At 57.8% G+C, this 19,311-nt stretch overlaps 1 protein-coding gene and 1 long non-coding RNA gene across 7 annotated transcripts in view; one reads left to right on the top strand and one right to left on the bottom strand.

Moving 5' to 3' along the window:
* ARNT2 (aryl hydrocarbon receptor nuclear translocator 2) overlaps positions 1 to 19,311 on the bottom strand; it is a 142,634-nt gene that overhangs the window by 49,713 nt on the left and 73,610 nt on the right. For all 6 annotated transcript variants that reach the window (XM_032341922.1, XM_032341925.1, XM_032341926.1 and 3 more), the window contains exons 6-8: positions 11,478 to 11,580; positions 9,098 to 9,163; positions 8,711 to 8,796 (exon numbers count right to left, since the gene is read on the bottom strand). In XM_032341922.1, the coding sequence (XP_032197813.1) occupies positions 8,711 to 8,796; positions 9,098 to 9,163; positions 11,478 to 11,580 (255 nt within the window). The remainder of the gene's footprint in view (positions 1 to 8,710; positions 8,797 to 9,097; positions 9,164 to 11,477; positions 11,581 to 19,311) is intronic.
* LOC116590307 lies at positions 12,367 to 16,026 on the top strand. The gene is made up of 3 exons (XR_004285539.1): positions 12,367 to 13,199; positions 14,059 to 14,296; positions 14,880 to 16,026. It is a non-coding gene; the product is annotated as an uncharacterized LOC116590307 (long non-coding RNA).

Below are 19,311 nucleotides of genomic sequence, written 5' to 3'. Positions count from 1 at the left end.
CTGACGCAAGAGGACATGACAGTTACGGAAAGGTCACAGCCTTAGTTCAGCAAGCGCTGAGTTCGTGTGAAACGTACCATTGCGGAGTTTTACAAACTTAACAGGCATCATACATAGAGGATTCGGACTGAGAAACTCCCCGAGAACTTGGAAGAAAAGGTTTCTGACCAATGTAAGCCGGAGGGGAGCTGACGGGGGGATGGAGGCGGCCGCGGGTGTGAGCGGAGCGGGCGGAGAAGCAGGCTGGGGCCGTGCAGACAAACGTCCCCGTGGGAAGGAAAGACCCCACTGTGTGAGCGCGAGGGCCCGCCCAGCACCAGCGGAGAGGAATGAAAACAGCCCGAACCCTGGACGCCATGTGAGTGAAAGTCCTGAATTCCAGGGATACACTCAAAACAACCTACAAACGGCGCAGCGGGAGAACGGAGAAGCAGACTGCCAGAAAAGGAAAACAAAAGCCTGTCTCAGGCCTCTCCGGAGAGGGAGCCCCACGACCCAGGAGCTCCCGGGGCAGTCACGGGGGAGCCGCGGGGAGGCCCCAGGGAGGATGGTGCAGACGGGGAAGGAACTGGGCATGGCGCACCCCCTCGCTCCTGCTGCGAGAGACCGCAGGGTCAGGCCAGCAGTGAGGGAGACAAGACGGCGGAGGGAACGCGGTCCAGAGATGAGGCTGAGCCGACAGGGCCGACCAAGCGTGGGTGACCAACTTCTGGAAACACTGATGACGTACGACAACGCCCATACAGCTGATCTCTGCGCTCCGCATCTAAAGCCCAGGTTGTCTCCACGCCCATTCGCACTGGTGAGGGGAGGCAGTCTCGTGCACCCCTCGGCACGGGGCCTCTGGAATCCATCGTGGACCCGAACCCTGCCAGCCGCACTCGCAGCCCACACCTGCTTTTCCCACTTCCCGCATCCGCTCCCTCTGCAAGGCATGGCTTGATTTGGGTACGATTTCTCCCTGGGTGAGTCTCCTCCTCCCACTTCACTCCAACGTGCAGACTGATCTGCAGGAACCTTCAGTGGCCTTCAGTGACGTTCCGTGCACTGCACAGCAGGGCCCACACTCCCTGCCTAGCCCATGAGGCCCCAACGCCTGGATTAGACTCAACCCTCTCCCTCACCAGCTCCGGTGAGCCACCCAGGGCGGTCAGCCCAGGTCCCCTCCCGCTGGCAGTGAGCAGAGCACTGTGGTGAGAGCATCAGGAAGACCTGGTCTCACAGCACAGCCGTCCCGCTTGCGGCTGGGACCTGGGCTCATGACGGCACTACGCGGGTCTTCAGGGTCTCCTCTGACAGGCATGGTAACAGCTAGCACTTCCTCAGGGTTCTCGTAAAAATTAAAGAGCATAAGCACATAGAGGCCACTCCTAGAGCCCAGCAGGCAGCGAGTAGTCACCAAGGGAACTGTGATCATTATTCAAACCCCAAACCCCCACCCACACTAGCCCTGTGCCTGCAAAACATTTTTTTCAATTAGGAAATTCCTACATCTCCGTCCTGCCTGCATTTCAGCTCTGGTGTTACCCCCTCCTTGCCTGTGGGGCTCTCCATGAGGGCTGGCCACAGTGAGGAGGAGAGAGAAGCCGACTGTGTCGCTCCCAGTGGACGGGAGCCTCCCTACCTGTGCCCCCCTGCTGACCCCCGACGCCAGGTTCTGCCAGTACCTGCGTGCCTGCCTGTCCCCTCCCCTGGCCTGTGAGCTACCAGGGCAGGACCCATGCCAGACGAGCCAGCCCCAGGGTCCCCAGGACCTCGCAAAGCGCCTGGCCTGTGGCGGGACCTCGAGCACCGTCACTGAAGGACGCAGAGCAGCGGCTGTGCCCGGCCCAGGAGCGAGGAGCCAGACGACATCTGCAGCTGCTGCTTGGGCTCTCCTGGCTGTGCTGTCCAACCAGGCCTCGGCTCGCCCGCTGGAGCAAGAGCTGGTCCCTGGGGGCACGGAGGTGTGCGGGCACCACAGACAGAACAGACCAAGAGAGCAAGGGTGCAGCCGCCACCTGGCGGGTCGGGGGCCTCCATTCAGACGAAGCAGCTTTTGGAGATTTTCAAATGAAGGCAAGACAGACACACATGCGCTGTGTCCCACAAGTGACGTGTGAGAAGGGCAGGGCCGTTGGGGACGAGCTCGTGGCCGGGCTGGGCTGTCAGGTGAGGGGTCAGTGCTGGCCTGGCCACAGCAGATGCTGACGCAAACCCCCAAACCCCTCAGGCCCCTGGTGCGCTGTGCCTGAGGCTCACCGACAGCCTTGCAGCAGAGGGAGCCTAGAGCATGAGCGGCTCCAGCCATGGAGCCCCTCCCCACCGCACGGCCCGTGGGAGGGCCGGATCCGGTCAGTGCCCCCTTCCCCTGGGTTGGACCGTGGGTCCCCTGGGTGGACGCGTGGCCTCATGTGCAGAGATCCCCCCCAGTCTCCCCCCGCCCCGGATCGTTGGGGGTGAAGCAAGCCGGTCGGAGCACAGTCCCTGAAGACAGGCCTGCAGGCCGGTGGCCTCTGGCTCAAGGCCGGACGTCCGTCTGAAACTCAAGGCAGCAGGGCAATGACACCAGCTGGGGCAAAAAATGTCATCTTCCCAACGTCGGCATTTCCTTGGGCTCCGAGCACGCCTCACGAGAGGTGAACTTCCTCACCGTCTGAGCCTGCGGGCCACGGCAGGCTAGACACGAAGCAGGTGCAGAAGCAGAGGGGACTGTTTGGGAAGCCCGCTCCTTCTTCCTGTCACACCCCAAACACTTGGTACACAGCACAGCAAGGGGGACCGGGGAGGCCACCGTGTCACAGATGGGGCTCAGGACCCACGGGAAGGCACGGTGGTGTCGGCGGGCCCCAGGCAGAGGTCCAAGTGCTCCGCCAGCCGGCCGGGGAGGAGGCCCACGGGCCGCGTGTGGGTCATCCGGGACTCCTTCCCGAAGCCCTGGTCTGCTACACGAGGTCTGCCTCTTCTGCTCCCCTCTGGAGAAGTCCAAGGACGCCTGCCGATAGATCTTCAGCAACATGGGCACCTAGGACTTCAGCCTTTCTAGCCACGTTTGTAAGTAAGGAGCTTGGGGCGAGCAGGGGCAGCAAGGCTCCAGAACATTCACAGTGCCCCATGCAAGTCGGGGGGGAGTCACTGCTCCAGTCCCATGACCTTACCCCGGGGTGAGCGTGCCAATAACCTCACCGCAGCCACCTCGTTGCGGCCCCATGACTCTCTTCCAGCTTAAAAGGCTTCTGGGAAAGTGGATTGTACAAGCGCCTTTGGAAATTCTGGCACGAGATTCTTTCCCATATCCACCCCCGTCGGCCAACTATTCTGTTTCCGTCTTTCCTTCTCCCCTTTCTTCCTTCATGCATCCACCCACCCTCCGTCCGTCTGTCCAGTCTTTAGGAAATACAGCCAGGTCTGAGGCTCCAAGCCAGGTCTGAGCTCAGCACTGGGGTGGGAAATGCGAGCAGCGCGCACGGCGTCTAGAGAGATCTCCGCAGGAAGCGCCAAGTGTCATACGTGCTGAGAGTGTGGTTTCCAGCAAGGGCCCGCGTATCCTCCGCCGCAGAAAAAGGGGGCATCAGCTGAGCATCCCCAAGGCAGGCTGTAATCATCCCATGTGGATACAGGCTTGTGTTCCAGAACCTTCTCCTTTGTAGATGCACAGCAGTGAAATACAACAACAAAACAAAACCAAAATGCAAACAAAAAAGACGTAATTTCTGAATTCAGTGCAAGCCACTTAATCCAACCGTCTGGAATGTGCTTTAGAAAATTCAGATTGGCTGCTTCTTCTTCCTCTTATTCTTCTTTTTAAGAGAGAGTGTAAGCAGGGGGGAGGCACAGAAGGTGAGAGAATCCCAAGCAGACTCCCCGCTGAGCATGGCGCCCAACATGGGGCTCGATCTCACGACCCTGATATCATGACCTGAGCCAAAAGCAAGAGCCGGGGCTTAGCCGGCTGAGCCACCCAGGCGTCCCCGGACTGACTTCTTTAAAACATCATTTTTGGGGGAACCTTGGTGGCTCAGTGGGTTAAGCCTCTGCTTTCAGCTCGGGGCATGATCCCAGGGTCCTGGGATCAAATCCTGCATCAGACTCTCTGCTCAGCAAAGAGCCTGTGTCCCCACCGCCCCCCACCCCCGTGCCTGCCTCTCTGCCTACTTGTGATCTCTCTCTGTCAAATAAATAAATAAAATCTTAAAAACAAAAACATCATTTTTGGTGATTATGAAAATCCCATAAAAGCCAGGCAAATGCAGGAGGGAAGAGAGAAGAGACAAGGAAGGGACCCGTGGCCCAGAAGAGTAACACTGGGTTACACTGTATGTACAATTTATCAACACGGAGACGCGCTACTCACTTCCAACAAAGGTAAACCTGGGATCTGTTTCTGCTGCATAACCTGCCATTCTTGTTCACACGTCCTAGCACTCTGCTTCCTCCTTAAGTATCCTTTGACAGCAAAGTCTAGTTTGTGGTCACGTATCCCATCAGACGCTCCGTGCTGCCTTCAACCAACTCTCCGTTCCCGAAATTTAGACTAATTGAATACTTTTATGATTATAAATTATGCTGAAACATATATATAACAGATAATAGATAATAAATAAATGTATACATAACACATAAAGCTTAAACTTCTCAGATTAATTTCCTGGACTGAATTCCTACAAAAGCAGTCCTGCCCACTGGGGAATGGACATCTTCAAGCACTTGGTAACGCCAGCGAATGAGTCTACAGGTCTGCGCTGATTTATAATATCTCCACCAGCAGCACATCAAGGCACCCATTTTTCTGAATCTTACCAATGCTGTATATTTTGTCCTTTTTGCTTTTTGCCATTTGATAGGAAGGGAAGAAGGGAAGACCATAACAAATGATTTTGATTTGTAGCTCTAACAGGGAACTAAAAACTTCCCATCTGCTTAGTGTGTGTATGTGTTTATATTTATACATGTTTTTAATACCCTGTTCATAACCTTTGCTCATTTCTTCCAACTGAGTTAAAATCTGCCTTTTGGTAACTTTCCTCTTTTGGTCCCAACTGTGCCTTCTGGAACTATCCTCAGTAAGATTAATTCCTCCTTCATAGGACACCCCCTCAAATACTTCAAGACAGAAATCATGCCTTGCTTTCTCCAAGACAAACACCCTGGCTCCTTCAACCCTTTCTCACTTGGCACAAGTACAGGCGGTCGCCGAAGACATCATGCTAAGTCCTGCTGCGCCATCACCCTGACCATGCCAAACGCTCGTGGGGACGGACCTCATGCGACTTCAGGAAGGCCCGTGTGGGGTCATCTGTGCAGGCTCCAGGGGCAGCCACGGGCCCGCACCCTGGGTCTCAGACTCATCTCTTCTGCTGCTTCCACAAGGACCTTCTGAGTTAGACTCATGACAATCGTGGCATTTCTCATGATACCCTAGGTCTGGAGCCCAGACAAAGTGGTCAGAAGGAGAGTACTCTGCGGCCAGAAACAGGACGAGGGATTCGCCTGGTATGATGAGAATGATTAACGACTTCCGAAGAGGAAGACATTAAGAACCAGACAGGCTCCCCAGAGCTGGATTTGGTGGTACCGACCCACCCAGGGACAAGCCTTGTCCAGGAAACTCCTCTGACCCTGGGGTCACTTGGGGTGCGGGTCCCACCTCTGTCCCCAGAGCTTGTGGTTTCACCACACTCTGCAGTGGTCATCTGTGTAGGGGCTGCCCTCCCCCCCCCCCCAGCCACACATCTCTGTGCCCCCTGAGGGGCAGGCCCACGTCTGGAGCCGGACAGCCTTACTCAGAAACGGGCACACACGTGGCCAACACACGTGCTCGTGAGCTGCATGGCTGTGGGAGTCTCTCTCCCGGCTGTCCGTATCCTCTGAGACACGTCTGGTCTCACAAATAGCACAGAAGCTCGCAGGTTCCCTGAACCACAGACAGGAGCGTCCGTGTCAGGGACCAGGTAACCCCACGGCGTGGCAGGACCGCGCCTGGGAAAGATGTCAGCTTCTGAGGGCTCCCCCACAGCCGGGGCTGACCAGTTCTAGAGCGTCGTCATGACCGTTTCTAGATCTACAGAGCAGAGGTCCGGGCTCTGAACACTGGGGCAGTGCAGCTTTATGAGTTCCTGTCTTGAGTCGAGCTGGGGCCCTCGGGCAAGCAGCACCCTGACAATTTTGTGCATTATGGTTTACACAGGAGAAGACATATAAAAAAAAAGTACATAAATTAAGAAATATATATACTTTATGTATTTATGTCAAGCTGTGTGTATGTGTGTATATGTACACACAGCCAACATTAAACATGGCCAACTTCTGAAAAAATTAAATTAAACTGTGCACTACGACCTGTATACCTCAGCCACTATTACCCGACATGTCACATCTGGATCTCAGCACAGATTTACAAGGTGTGCTTAAAGGCAAGAAAAAACACAGCCCGAGGAGACAAAGTAAGCATCATTACCAGACTCAGATACGAATGACACAGACCTTGAAATTACTAGACGGGCAATTTAAAATAACTGTAATTCATACGGTAAGGGCTCTACTGGGAGAACAGACGATCGCAAACACAGAGAGGTAACGCAAGCAGAGGAAAGGAAACTCCAGGAGGAAAACAGAAGGAAATGTAACAAATAAGGAACACTGCAGAAATGGGGACTGCCTTTGATAGAGTCATCCGTAGACTGGATGCTGCCAAAGAAAGACTCAGTGAGCTTGAAGACGTGTCGATTGAAGGTCCCAAAAATAAAATGCAAAGAGACAAAAACAGAGAGAAAAAATCCAGACACAATACCCCCCAACTTGTAGCACCATTTCAAACAATGTAATGCCTGGACATTCGCAATACCAAAAAGAAAAGAAAGAGAATAGAACCAAAGGACTTTGAAGAAATAATGTCTGAGAATCTTTCAAAATTAATGACACCAAACCACAGATGCAGGAAACTCAGACATGACCAAGAAGTAGAAATAACCAAAAAGCAAAACAAAATGAAGTACTGAGGCACGTTGTGGAGCAACTGAGGTTTTCTGCAGAAAACCAAAGACAAAGAAAAAATCTTGAAAGAAGCCAGAAAATTAAAACAAAACAAAACAAAACAAAAAAACAAAACAAAACAAACAAAAAGTCCCACACCACCTGTGGAAACACAAGGATAAGAGTTCTGTGGACTTCTCATCAGAAACCATGGAGACAAGGAGAGAGAATATTCATTCATTCATTCGTTTAGCAGGCTCCACGCCCAGCAGGAGCCCAATGTGGGGCTCAAACTCACGACCGTGAGACTGAGACCTGAGCCAAGAAGAAGCGTCAGACACTTGCCTGAGCCATCCAGACGCCCAAAGAAGAGACAATACTTAAAGTATTGGAGGAAAATCTGCACCACCCTAAAATCCAATATCCAGTGAAATTATCCTTCACGAGTGAGGGGGACAAAAATGACTTTCTGTGAAAAACAGAAACAGAGAGAACTCATCACCAGCAGAGCTGTCCTGCAAGAAATGTTACAAGAGGCTCTCCAGGAAGAAGAAGACAATGCGGGTTAGAAACACGGATCCACAGAGAGGAAGGAAGAATGTCAGAGAAAGAAGAAATTCAGGTAAAATAAACTTTATTTTTATTACTCTTAATTGAGCTAACATACTTCTGTGTGTTCCGAGTAATAACGCTAACAGTGCGCAGGGTGACCAGGCCCACGGGTAAATGACCCGCCCGGGAGCAGAGCCGCAGGTGACGCAGGAGGAGGGGGAACAGGAAAGCCGAGTGACACCGTCCTTGCAGTACCCACGAAGCGGTGCACAGTCGTGCGCCCATCACCCCCACCTGATTCCAGAACCTCTGTGTCACCTGATTCCAGAACCTCTGTGTCACCCTGACGAGACACGCTGTACCTCGACCCGTCATTCCCCCGGCACCCGGAAACCACAGAACTACTTTCGTCGGGAAGGGCCCGTCTTGTCTGGATACGGCACATAATCGGAATCGGATCACGGGTTGCCTGTTATCTGGCTTCTCTTCCAGGCTCAGCGTGACGTTTTCCAGGCTCAGCGTGACATTTTCCAGGCTCACCAACGTGGCAGCACGGGTTCGGCCCTCGCTTCCTCGACGGGCTGAATAACACTGTGTCGTGAGGATACTTCAATTTCTACTTCTCCATCCATCAGCGGGCGAGTATGTCTGGGTTTCTTCCACATTCTGGCCGTGAACGTGGCTGTGAACGTTCGTGTGCACGTGTCTCGGTGGACAAATGCTTCGGGTTCTCCTGAGCTCACCTGGGAGTGGGTCTCCCCCGTCACAGGGTCGACGCCTAACGCTGTGACGACCGGCCACCCGGTTCCCTAAGCGGCTGTGCTATTTTCCATCCCACCTGCCCTGTGTGAGGGCTGCCAGGAGGGCTCCACACCCTTAGCAGACCCTGCCGCGGTCCGTCTGTCTGTCTGAACCCTCTCAGTGCGTGTCGGAGGTACCGTGTGAAATGTCACCGTGCCTTCACCCCGGTCTCCAGGTGACAGAACTCAGAAACAGCTGAGGCTCCCACCACCCCTGCAGGATTGCTTTCCAGAAACCTTCGCTTCAAGAAGCACGATTTTTTCCAGTTACGAAGATCGTTATGTTCTTACCACAAAGAAGAAGAGCTTTCTGCCTCTCTCCATAGGAAGACGTCCCTAGCAGGAAAGCAGGGTAAGGTGACGAGAGCGCCCGCCTCCCTTGGGATGAGTGCGCGGCTCCCACTTACCTGCCGGGGGCCACGCCTTGATGTACCCCGTGCAGTGGACCACAGCGTACTGGGCCTCCCCTTCTTTCACGGGACCAAGGCCGTTCCTAAAGAAAGAGCATTTGTGAGATGGCTCTCAGCACCTGGCGGCCACCCATGGCTCCTCTGCCGTCTAAGCCACAGGGGTCAGGCTTGCCTTGTGGGTTTGGATGTTGCCTTCCCAGCAGCCTGCTCTTCCTCCTGCGAAGCTGCACCCAGCTCCCTGCTACCCCCGCGCGCAGCCCCGAGGCACGTGCCCCACGCCTGTCCCTGCGCTCAGCCCCTCTCCGGGTCCTGCTGCCCGTGGCTCAGCGCACTCAGGCTTTCTCCAGGCACGGCCCCAGACCCATGTCAGAAAAGCCTACTGACCTGAACCTTTTTCTCATGGTGGTTATTCTGTTCAGAGGGAGGTGGTCCAGAGGAGCGTTTCCACACCTGTGATTCCAGAAACAATCAGAATGAGTAAACGCCTCAGCACGCTACTACAGCCTAGAGCGCCGCGGTCAGAAAGGTGGGGCTGCTGTGACGTCACACACGGACCCGCGAGCCCAGCAGCCAGTTCCCTTCCAGAGTGTCGACGTGGGCTTGCGTGTGCCCTGGAACCTGGACTGTCTGAGGGCCAGGGCAGTGTGACCCCCTGGGCACTGATCGGGGCCTGGCCCGGAGACACAGAAAGACACAGAAAGACTCTAGGGAACCCTGGCCACGCTCCAAGCTGCAGACTCATGTCTGTGCCACTGGGGGCTTTCAGGAAAGCGGGCAAGTGGGAGATGACTGCGGGGATGTCGTTTCAGGCCTCAGCAGTGATAGCAGCTCCACATGCACGGGGCCCGCTGGTGACAAGAAACATCTCGGGCTCGGGCTGCCATCCGGGGACCCTCCCAACTGCCTGCACGGCTCTGTCCAGCCGTCCCATGGCCGCTGATGGCAAAGGGCAGACTGAGGACAGAGGGCGGAACGGCCTTTCCGAGGGTCCTTCTAGGAGGCCAGGCTGCTCTGGGGGCCTCTCCTGCCTCTGTCCTCCACTGTCCCCCCCCCCGGCTCTGAACAGCCAGGTCTGCCCTGCGGCCAGGAGCGGGTCACTCCTTGATCTACCCCCCTTACATAGGCTCCCTGTTCCCAGCTCCATGACCGCTAACGCTCTGGATGTCGGCCACGTTACATGGCCAAGATAAGGGTCCACGTGTCCTCCTCCTGGGGCAGAGGCCCATGCATGTGTGTGCCCCCAGTAGGGTCGATCCAGGACCCCAACGCCTGGGCGAGCTGGCCTGGCTCTTGGCTTCGTCCTCAAACTAACCCCGCTTTGGAGGACCAGGTCGTGGGCTCAACAGATGGCAGTGCCGCCCGCCTCACGGGAATCCGGGTCGTGTGGAGCTGGGACCACAAAAAGCCACTGGACTCTGCCCCCCGGAGTGCCCAGGGCAGGGAGGGGGCTGCCTGAGCCAGCGTGACATGGCAGTGCTTATGGCATGGAGGCTACTCGGGGATGCTCCCAGGGAGGGCCTTCACGGGGGACAGCTAGGGGTGGCAGCTCAGAAAGTCCACAGCGGGTGCTGTCCTGGAGGCCCGCCACATGGGGATGGGTGTGCACACTGACCCAGGCACCCGTGCGCTGTACCAACGTTGTACTCTCCCGTGTCATTCAGAGTAGAAGCTGATGCCTTACGATGACCTGACATCCCGACCTTCTGGACCAGTGTTCCTGTCACCACGTCCCATTCACTCTGCTCCTGGGAGAGTAGCCCCTTCGTCCCTTGAGCAGGCCAAGAACACCCCTGCCTCAGGGCCTTTGCACTTGCTGTTCCCTCTGCCTGGTGTTTTCTTTCCCCAGATATTCCCAGGTCTCCACTCAAAATGTCACGGTGGCCACAGGCCCTCTCCTCACCTGCCTAAAAACCAAGGCATGAGCCAGTAGCTCCCACTCCTTCCTACTCCTTCAATTTGTTTTATTTTCCTCAGCAGCACTCACAGTCCGAGCATCTATGTGGCACTTCTGTGTCCCTGACTAAAGTCACGCTCTGCAGGATCGGGGATTTCATTTGCCTTATTCTGGGCTGAACCCCAGCACCTCGACAGCCCCCTGGCACAGGCAGGCCCGCAGGGAAACGTGCTGCGGAGCTGAATGAATGAGAACGGCTGCCTGGTTTCAGAGCCTCCAGAGTCCCTCAGGCCAGGTGGACTCCCCGTCAGCCACCCCACGGCCCCTCCGGACATGGCCTGGGGCATAGGGTGGTCTCAGCTGGCTGGGAAGTCTCAAGACCCTTGTTCTTTCTTCTTCAGGGACAGAAACTTCTCTCATGACCCCCGATGCAGTCACTCGGGCGCCCCCGCAGCAGGTGGGAGGGTTAACTCAAAGCCCCTCTCTGCAGGGCAACTGGCACTCACGCCCGGAGCCAAGATACTTACACCGAGAACGTCAGTCGGCAGGATCATAATTAAATTCTAAAAAAAAGTATCCTTCAGCCCAGGAAACATAAGAGAACATACAAAATCGATCGATCTTATGTAAACTACAGTGAGAAATGTGGAGGCTGGACGGGTAGAAGAACCGGTAGAAAGTTGAGACCTGGGGGCCGGGAGAAGCAAACCCGGGAGAGGCAGAGCTCACAGGAAGTCAGACACAGTGGGACGCGGGGGCGAGGGACGGGGGCCTCTCAGATGGACCCTGACCTGTGGCTGCAGCAAAGCCTGGGGCAGGACAGGAGGGGCGGACCCCCCCCCAGCCACAGCGCCCCGGTCCCCCACAGACCTCATCCTGCAGATGAAGGACCTCCGCGAGCCCATGCACATCCTCATGGAAGACTGCTGCCCCTCCTTCTTGACCGTCCCCGTCTTCAGGTCCAGGATCCGGCCTAAGTGAGAGAGGGACACAGGGGTAAGCCTCGGCCTTTGATGGGGTTGTGGGGGCGGAGGGGCAGAGGCGGAGCGCTTTCTCCAAATGCTCCGCAAAGGGGTACAAACGGGGCTGTGCGAGTTGTTTTCCGGAGGCCCACCGTTCCGTCTGGGAACACGGGGAGCCACCAGACCCGTACGATTCTAAACGGCTCTTCTTCAGAACGCCGTCTCCATCTGCCGTCCCGGCACAGCATTTGCCGAAATCACCAGCACCTTCCTTGCTGCTGCTCCCAACACCCCCTTCCTCAGTCGCCACCCCTCTTCTTCCTCCGCTCCTGCCCCGGAGACCTCAGTGGCCCACCGTCTCTCCTCCCACTGGGCCCCCCGCCAGCTTTACCCACTCCAGGGACGACTGCCTCCGCACACTGAGAGTCCTGCACGCACGCCCCCAGCACCCACCGCTCCATCCCTCCGCCCCAGGCCCAGACCGCCAGCCGCACGTCAAGGCCAGCACCAGCCGCTGCTCCCCGACCCGAGGCACCACCGTCCACAGGGGACGAGGTCGGAAGGCCGGATGCGAGAGTCCTTCCCTCCATCACCCCCACACGCCCCCCGTCTCTCCATCGCCTCTGCTCTCCTGCCATCCCTCGGCTGAGGCTCACGGGCTCCCAGCCGCCAGTGTCCCGCCTCGCATGCAGCCGCCAGCTGTGTAGACCACACGTATCGGACGACACACCTGTGTTCCCGGCTGCAGCACTGACGGAAGCTCTCCCAGGCTGCCGGCCCCTCCCCCTCGCTTCCGCCCCACTTCCCGGTACCCCGCCAAGAGAAACGTCGGAGCCGCCCGTGTAACTCTCCGTGTCCCAGCAGGCCCGCGTTTAAGAAGTTGGAAGAAACAGAGGCACCGTTTTCAACGATACACCTGGCGTATTACTGTTTTGGCGCGTGAAGCCCCTCGGGGTACTTTGCGTTCTGTTTCGCTCCCTGAGACTTTGATGTTGGTATGTCTCGCACACACAGGGCATGTCTCCTTTCCAATGCCCCCGTCCCGGGTGCTCCGTGAGCGCCCGTGGCCAGTGGCCCCTGGACGGGGTGTGCGCGGCTCCAGACCCGGCCAGCATGCCCGCCCCGCGAGGGCCTCCTGCTCGCACGTGTGCAGGCACGTGCTTTCTGCCCCAAGTCCACACCCTGTTCCACGTGAGGGGCACCTGGCGAACTCCTACTTGTCCTCGGGACCCGCTCGCCTGTCACGGCCCCTGGGAGGCCTCCTCTGGGTTCCGCAGGCGGAGCTTCCCCACCCCCATCCAGTTGCCCCTCCCTCACCCCCTCAGTATTTATCGCGAGTTTCTGTAGAGCCAGGCACCCCGTGAGGGCCTGGGGGTGCAAATGTGAGCCAGGCATCGTCATGTGTGTGGGAGGAAACAGACACCCCCGCCCCACTTGCCACGCTGCTCCAGACCGACGTGCCCGCTCGCCCGTTTACCATGACCTTGACTCTGAACCCAGCGGGAAGGTACTGACTGAGTGGAAAACTGTGTCCTAGCACCGTGGACAGTTCCTGGCCCAGTGCACGGGGCTGAACTGACCTGTGTGCGCCCCAGGAAAGGACTTTGCGACAAAATTGGCATTAAGTAACGTGAGTATCAATGGGTTTTTACTTCTATTTCCATTTCTACATCAAAACAAACTGACCTGCACCACCCCTCCACCTTGCTCCCACCACAGAGGAAATGCTGCACCTCCTCCCTGAGAGCCCAGCCGAGAGCCGAGAGCCGAGAGCCGAGAGCCGAGAGCCGTGGGCCTTGCTCCGTCCCCCAGACCCTCCCACCAGGCCCCTCCACTATTCAAACACGTCAGATCCCTGTCGCTCATTGGGGGAGGGGGCAAACAAACCCTTCTTTGACCCTGAGGCTCCTCCTCTTGCTCCCTGTGCTCTGTCCACTCATGGCCAGCCCGTGGGCAGCTCTAGTCCGGTCACCGGGGCGCTGTGTGCAGGCAAACTGAACAGATATTAAGCAGTCCCTCTCCACTTGGTTCCTGTCCTCAACCAGTCCCTCTTTCCTGGACCCTTCTCATCCTGAACCTCTCCTGCCTCTCCATTGCTGGTGGCATTCCAGAGCCTGGGCCTTCTGTCCCACTCTCCCCGGGCCTCAGGGCTGAGGACACCAAGACAGCACCTCCAGCAGGACCTTTCTCGGAACCTCCTGTGTGTCCGTTGGACATTCCAGACACGGCACAGTGGGCAGGAACGAGACCCCTCGTAGGCTCCCCCCCACCCAGCACCCACAGTAGCAGAGAGGCCGCAGGGCACACGGCTGGACCCACAGCGGCCCAAACATCTCCAGGCAGGACACGTCCACCAGAACTCAGCCCCGAGCAGAGGCCCGCCCCACCGTCTGCGAGAGCTTGGCGCTGCCTGTGCAGGGCCCCAGGCGGGGGTCCGGGTCTGGGCGGGCGGCCGCCCCAGGGCTGACACCTGCCTGTCTCGCTCGCAGACGCCAGCCCCTTGCAGCTGCTCCCGGGTAAACTGTCACTCGCTTTATCATCTACCAAACGGCAAAGGGTTTCAGCTGCGAAGCAGGCCAGCCTGACCGTCAAACTCCGGAGTCTGCTCTGAAAATAAATCGCAGCTGTGGGACACATGAGCCGTGGAACACGAGGAAATGAGAAAACACATTTCCATGATCCGCTGTCAGGACCCCGAGAGACGACGGCTGCACGTTTGTTTCTCTGGTGCTTCTCCAGTTTCCTCGGGCACAGGAGCCCCTTTCCGGGCTCCGTGGGGGGAAGCACGCTTAGCTTTATACCACGGACGTGCTCCTGAAAGGTCTGGGAAACTGGGCTTCTGACCTGAAAGCAGTGTAGACACATGGAGGCAAGGGGCCGTCCCCCAACTCTGGGCAGTGAGTCCCGGGAAAGGGAACCAGGGATCACTCTGTCCCCCCGGCAATGGGCTGCCAGGGGGCTCCCCAGTAGGAAGGGAACACGGAGAAGAGGCTGCTCCGTGCGTGGCTTCTAGTCTTCTCTCCTGGCCCACAGAACCCTCGGGTCGGCTTAGAACCACGGGGCTGCATTCCCAGGGCTCGTCCCAGTGGGTCCCTCAAAGCACAATCAGTCCGGGCCAAGCCCGACTCCTTCCAGCGTCCAGCCACATCCGTGGGTCGGAGGACTCACTCTGCAGTGCTGCCCCGAGGTGGCCCCAGCACCCACCCCAGCCCACTCCCCTCGGCGGGTGCTGAACGCCCATCCCCGCGGCCATCTCTCGTCGCCGCATCCTCCCCATGACTCCTGCTTCCCCCCTCCCTCTCTCCTACAGGGTGCCCTCTGGAATGTCCCTCTGCAGCAAACAAACCCCCACACCCTTAGCTTCTTTGAGAAGTTCCCTGAACCCCAAGTCAGCAGACCAGCCGGACCGACCGCTTCCAGGCTGCTTGTCCCCCAGAGGGAAGGCGGACGTGCGCTCCCACAGCCCAGACGGCCTGTGGTCCGAGGCGGGTCTGCACCTCCCTCCGGCCCCAGAGGCCCCCCACAGGGCGCTCCTGGCGTACGACCCGCAGCTCCTCAGCCCCTGCGTCCGCCCTGTGCACCTGCTGCGTCTCGGTCATCCCACCCGCGGGTGACTCTTCCTCCGTGTCGGACGCCAGCTTGTCCCCCGGCTTTCTCTTCCCTTCCAGAGCTGCCATCATCAGACTCGGTCCCAGCACCCCCGTGGAGGCCCTCAGCATCCCCACTCAGGGCTCGCCCTCCTCCACGGCGGCGCCTCTCCTGGCACGATGCTGTGGAGCGTGAGGCGTCTACAACCGCGCTGTCCAAGATCCTGTGGTCGAGCACACGGGCCGTGCCCCCACTCTGGTCCCCGCTTCCAGTGTCGGAACCCTCAACCCCGATCGGCTTCCGTCCCTGCGAAAGTGCTGAGCTTCCCTCCGGTGTGGATCCGTCCTCGGCGCCAGCAGCGCCCAGGGACCCGGCAGCCAGCTCTGGCCCAGACGCCCCAGCCAGCTTCCTGCACAGCCACGGCGGAAGCTGATGCTTTCCCGGGTTAGTGCATGAAGGGGGACCATCGGCGAGTGAACGGCAGGGCCCACACGTGAGGTATCCGATTCTAGAAGGAAGCGGCAGCCAGGAAGGAGGCGCAGCCCCGGCGCAAGTGGGTCTGGGGGAAAGGCCAGCGGTGCCCCGTTCTCTCAGCTGCAAGACAGGACCGGACCCGCCTGCGCTGACGGTAACGCGCGGCGCCGAAGATGGACACACAGACGCCCCACTTGCTGCCCGCACGAATGTGAGAAGCAGTCGGTGGCTCCAGGCGGCAGCTCTGTGAGCCCCAAGATGAGGGCGGCGCCCCGGACTGGAGAGCCACAGGGAGGGAGGCTCCCCTGCAGCTGGCCCAGCCCTGGCCTCCGGCTCCTCTGAGTGAATAGAACATTCTGGAAGGTTTTTGCCTGTGTCAGGTGAAAAGGTTGAAGAACTACTTACTTCTCCATTAAAGTGCTTCTATTCTAAAACTAAAGTGGTCTTTGGGAAAATCACACAGACACACACACACAGACACACACATATACAGTAAACACCCCAGACACTTTCTGCCTTGAGAAGAACAGTATTAACATCTGGGCGTTCCTGAACATCTCTGTGCGTGCCTGTTTTTTCTTTCAATTAACCAAGGTGCCATGGTGTATGTTTTTCCTCCTTATGTCACAACATAAACTCACAAAACGGTGATCAAGGACATTACCTGGAAGGCTCTACGACACCGTTTTGCTCAGATGGTTTCCTATTGGACATGAAGTTATTCCCAGGTTTTCCACGTGGCAAATAACACCATGGTCAGTAACTGGGTGGGGAAAAATCACCATATCCAGACCTTCTTAGACTAGATTCCCCAAAAATGGAATTATGGCATCACACGAGGACAGGCTGTCAACGCCAACACCCAGCCTGCCGGCGGTGAGCCCTGGACTCCACTCTGTGACATGGGGACAAGTATGACACGTCTCAAGGGTTACAAGGACAATTTTTCTAAGTCGAAAGCATGAAATGCTTTAGAACGGGAGCTGGCAGACTGTGACTTCAGACCCCAACCGGGCTTACTCTGTTACTTAAGTATTTACTGGAACCTGGCCACAGACTTGCGCAGGTTTAGTTATTGTCTCCGGCTGCTTTCGTGCTACAACGGTCGGGTGAAGTCGTTGTGAAAGTGGATGATGGACTCAGAGGGTCAAGCATCTCAGCTCCCCGGCCCCTGACCAAACACAGCTGCTGACTCCGGCTTTGGAAGAACACTCCCAGGTCCCTAGCACAGGGCACCTTTCTCTGCAGGCAACGGGCCCTTCCGCCATTGTTTTCAGTACACGGATTTTTGTATTATTTACATCAGTGGTAACATTTTAAAAAAAGGAGGATCCGAAGTTTGTGTTGGACAAGATCACAAAGGAAGGCTCCCAGCTTCATAACGCGGCCCCGCAGGCCACGGCAGGAGCACAAGCAGAAACCAGAATGAGTTCATCGGAGGAATCCTTGAGAAAACTGGAAACCTCTCATCTCGGTTTCAAAAGAAGAAGAAAACAAGGCCATGACGGAGGAAAACAAAAGGACGTGACCAGCGACAGAAGCAGAGCGACGGCCCCAGGACGGACCCTCTTTGATGTCGCTCCAAAGACCTGTGTCCCCTGAACGGGGGCCCAGAGGCTGGAGGGGGCTCGGGCTGCTGTCCTGGTGACAACATGCGCTTGTTCTCGGGGGCTGACCCCAGTGGCCCGGGCAGCTGTGCACACTGGCCCCGATGCGCCCCCACACAGGAGTCCAGGCTGAGCATGTGGTGCCCCTCGGGAGTGGACCCCAGAACGGAGTGGCACCCAGGGAGCCTCCCACTCCTGAGGGCCGGTGTCCCCCCTGAGGACGCCAGTTCCCGGGTTGTGGCCAAACTGTTTCTTCCCACAGTAGAAGGACTCTGGGTGGGGGTCGTCGTAGAGCTCCTGCACCTCAGCGCTCTCGCGCGGGTCCTTCACTAGGACCCTCGGGAAAGGGTTTGCCGTCGTCTTACAGGAGCCCACCTGCCCGGCTACAGTGACTGGTGGAGGCTGGGCACCTGACACAAGCTGGGCCAATCGCAGTATCTCATTGCTCCTTGGGCCATAGTGACGGGTCCCCAACTAGGAAAGGGTCCAGCCAATCCGAGTCCTGCACAGGCAGACCGTGGTCACCCCCACTTCCCCTCTTGCGCTGCCGTAGGACCGTGAGTCTCGCTGTTTCGCAGCAGCGACTCCAGCTTCACGGAGAACCGGTTCTAGGACAGAGACACCGACTCCACGAAAGCCACGATGGCATCCACAAGCGAAGACGGCCACCGCGGTGTGCAAACCTCTGGTGCCAACAAGCCCCTATTCCTACACACGTTAACTCCACGTTAGCGCCCGTCACTTCCTCCCGAGCAGTGCAGATGGATGCGGGCGTCCTGGGACTCGGACAGCAGAGGAAGGACAAGGGGTGGGCCCTTCCTGTGGACCTCACGGAGGCCCAGCTGTCACGCGACATACCCTCTTGTGTGACTCGTGTGACCAGCCCGGGGCAGGCAGGCGACGGGCACCAAGGGTGGCACAGGATGGCAGGAGCGTGGAGTGTCACAGGAGACGGAGGGAACACGGACCTCACCCTCCAAAACCAACAATACGCTACACGTCGATTAGCTGAACTTAATTAAAAAGAAAAAAAAGTCTTTAGCGCACAATCAACAGATGATTTCTCCATGGGACTCACATCACAGGGCAGGAAGCAGGTTAGGGGACGTGCCAGCATGAGGCGGGGAGGAGGCGCTGCGAGAGGCCTGAGGGCAGGCACCGTGGAGCCCCATCTGCCAAGAACTGCCGGTCGTGGCCGTGGTAAGAAGCAAGCTGGGCCCTGACGAAACACACCTGCTGACTCCGGCTTTGGATGAACATGGCGTGGGCTTCGGGGTTGTTTTAAATTCCCGGCAAACGACGCCCCGTCCCGGCTAGACCCCGCGGTGCTGCGTTCCCGAAGCAGACGGAAGCCCACAGACCCCGAACAAGTCTGCCAAGGCTGGCCTCCCCATGGGCACGTGAGAGTCCGAGCTCCTCACTGCCCCGAACGCTCAAGAACTGTCCCCCCAACGGCACAAAGCGGGATCACGGCCACCAGACGGCAGCAGCCGGGTGCAGGGGGAACAGGAGGTCACCGTGGCGTGGATGGTGACCTCCGTCTGCTTCAGCATCACACACCCCGACCGGGAAAACCCGACAGTGCTTTCCTTCTTCAATCCTTCTGTGTGTGTCTACTGCTTTCTCGGGGTTTTCTCTGGTTTCTGTAGACACCGTCAGGTTGCGCGAGCCCATCTCAGCCGTCCCCAGGTGACTCCCGGGCGGGAGTCTGCATCCACGGGGGGCTAGAGTTAGGGGAGGGCAGCACCCCTCAGGGCAGGCATGGTCCGGGGCCGTCCTGGCTTTGCTGCTGGCCCAGCGGAGTTATTAGAGAGTCTCTCCGCTCCCGCAGTGCTCAGGTTCGGATGAGGGATGACATAGCTATGATCCCTCTTTACAAGACGAGAGCGGAATGAGACATGGGTCCCGCCCCCAGATGCTTCACAAACAGCGGGATTCCAGGCCACCTCGCCCTCCCGGCCGGCACTCAGGCTCCTCGACTCCTAGACGGATGCGCCCCTCGTCTCGTGGTCAGCAGCAGGGACCGTCCTCTAACAGTCCCTGGGAAGAAACGGTGACAGGAACGCAGTCCCG

This window comes from Mustela erminea, chromosome 5, assembly GCF_009829155.1.
Source record: "Mustela erminea isolate mMusErm1 chromosome 5, mMusErm1.Pri, whole genome shotgun sequence".
NCBI classification, from domain to species: domain Eukaryota; kingdom Metazoa; phylum Chordata; class Mammalia; order Carnivora; family Mustelidae; genus Mustela; species Mustela erminea.
The sequence above is the reverse complement of the archived record's forward strand: the minus strand, read 5'-3'. Positions and strand labels throughout refer to the sequence as shown.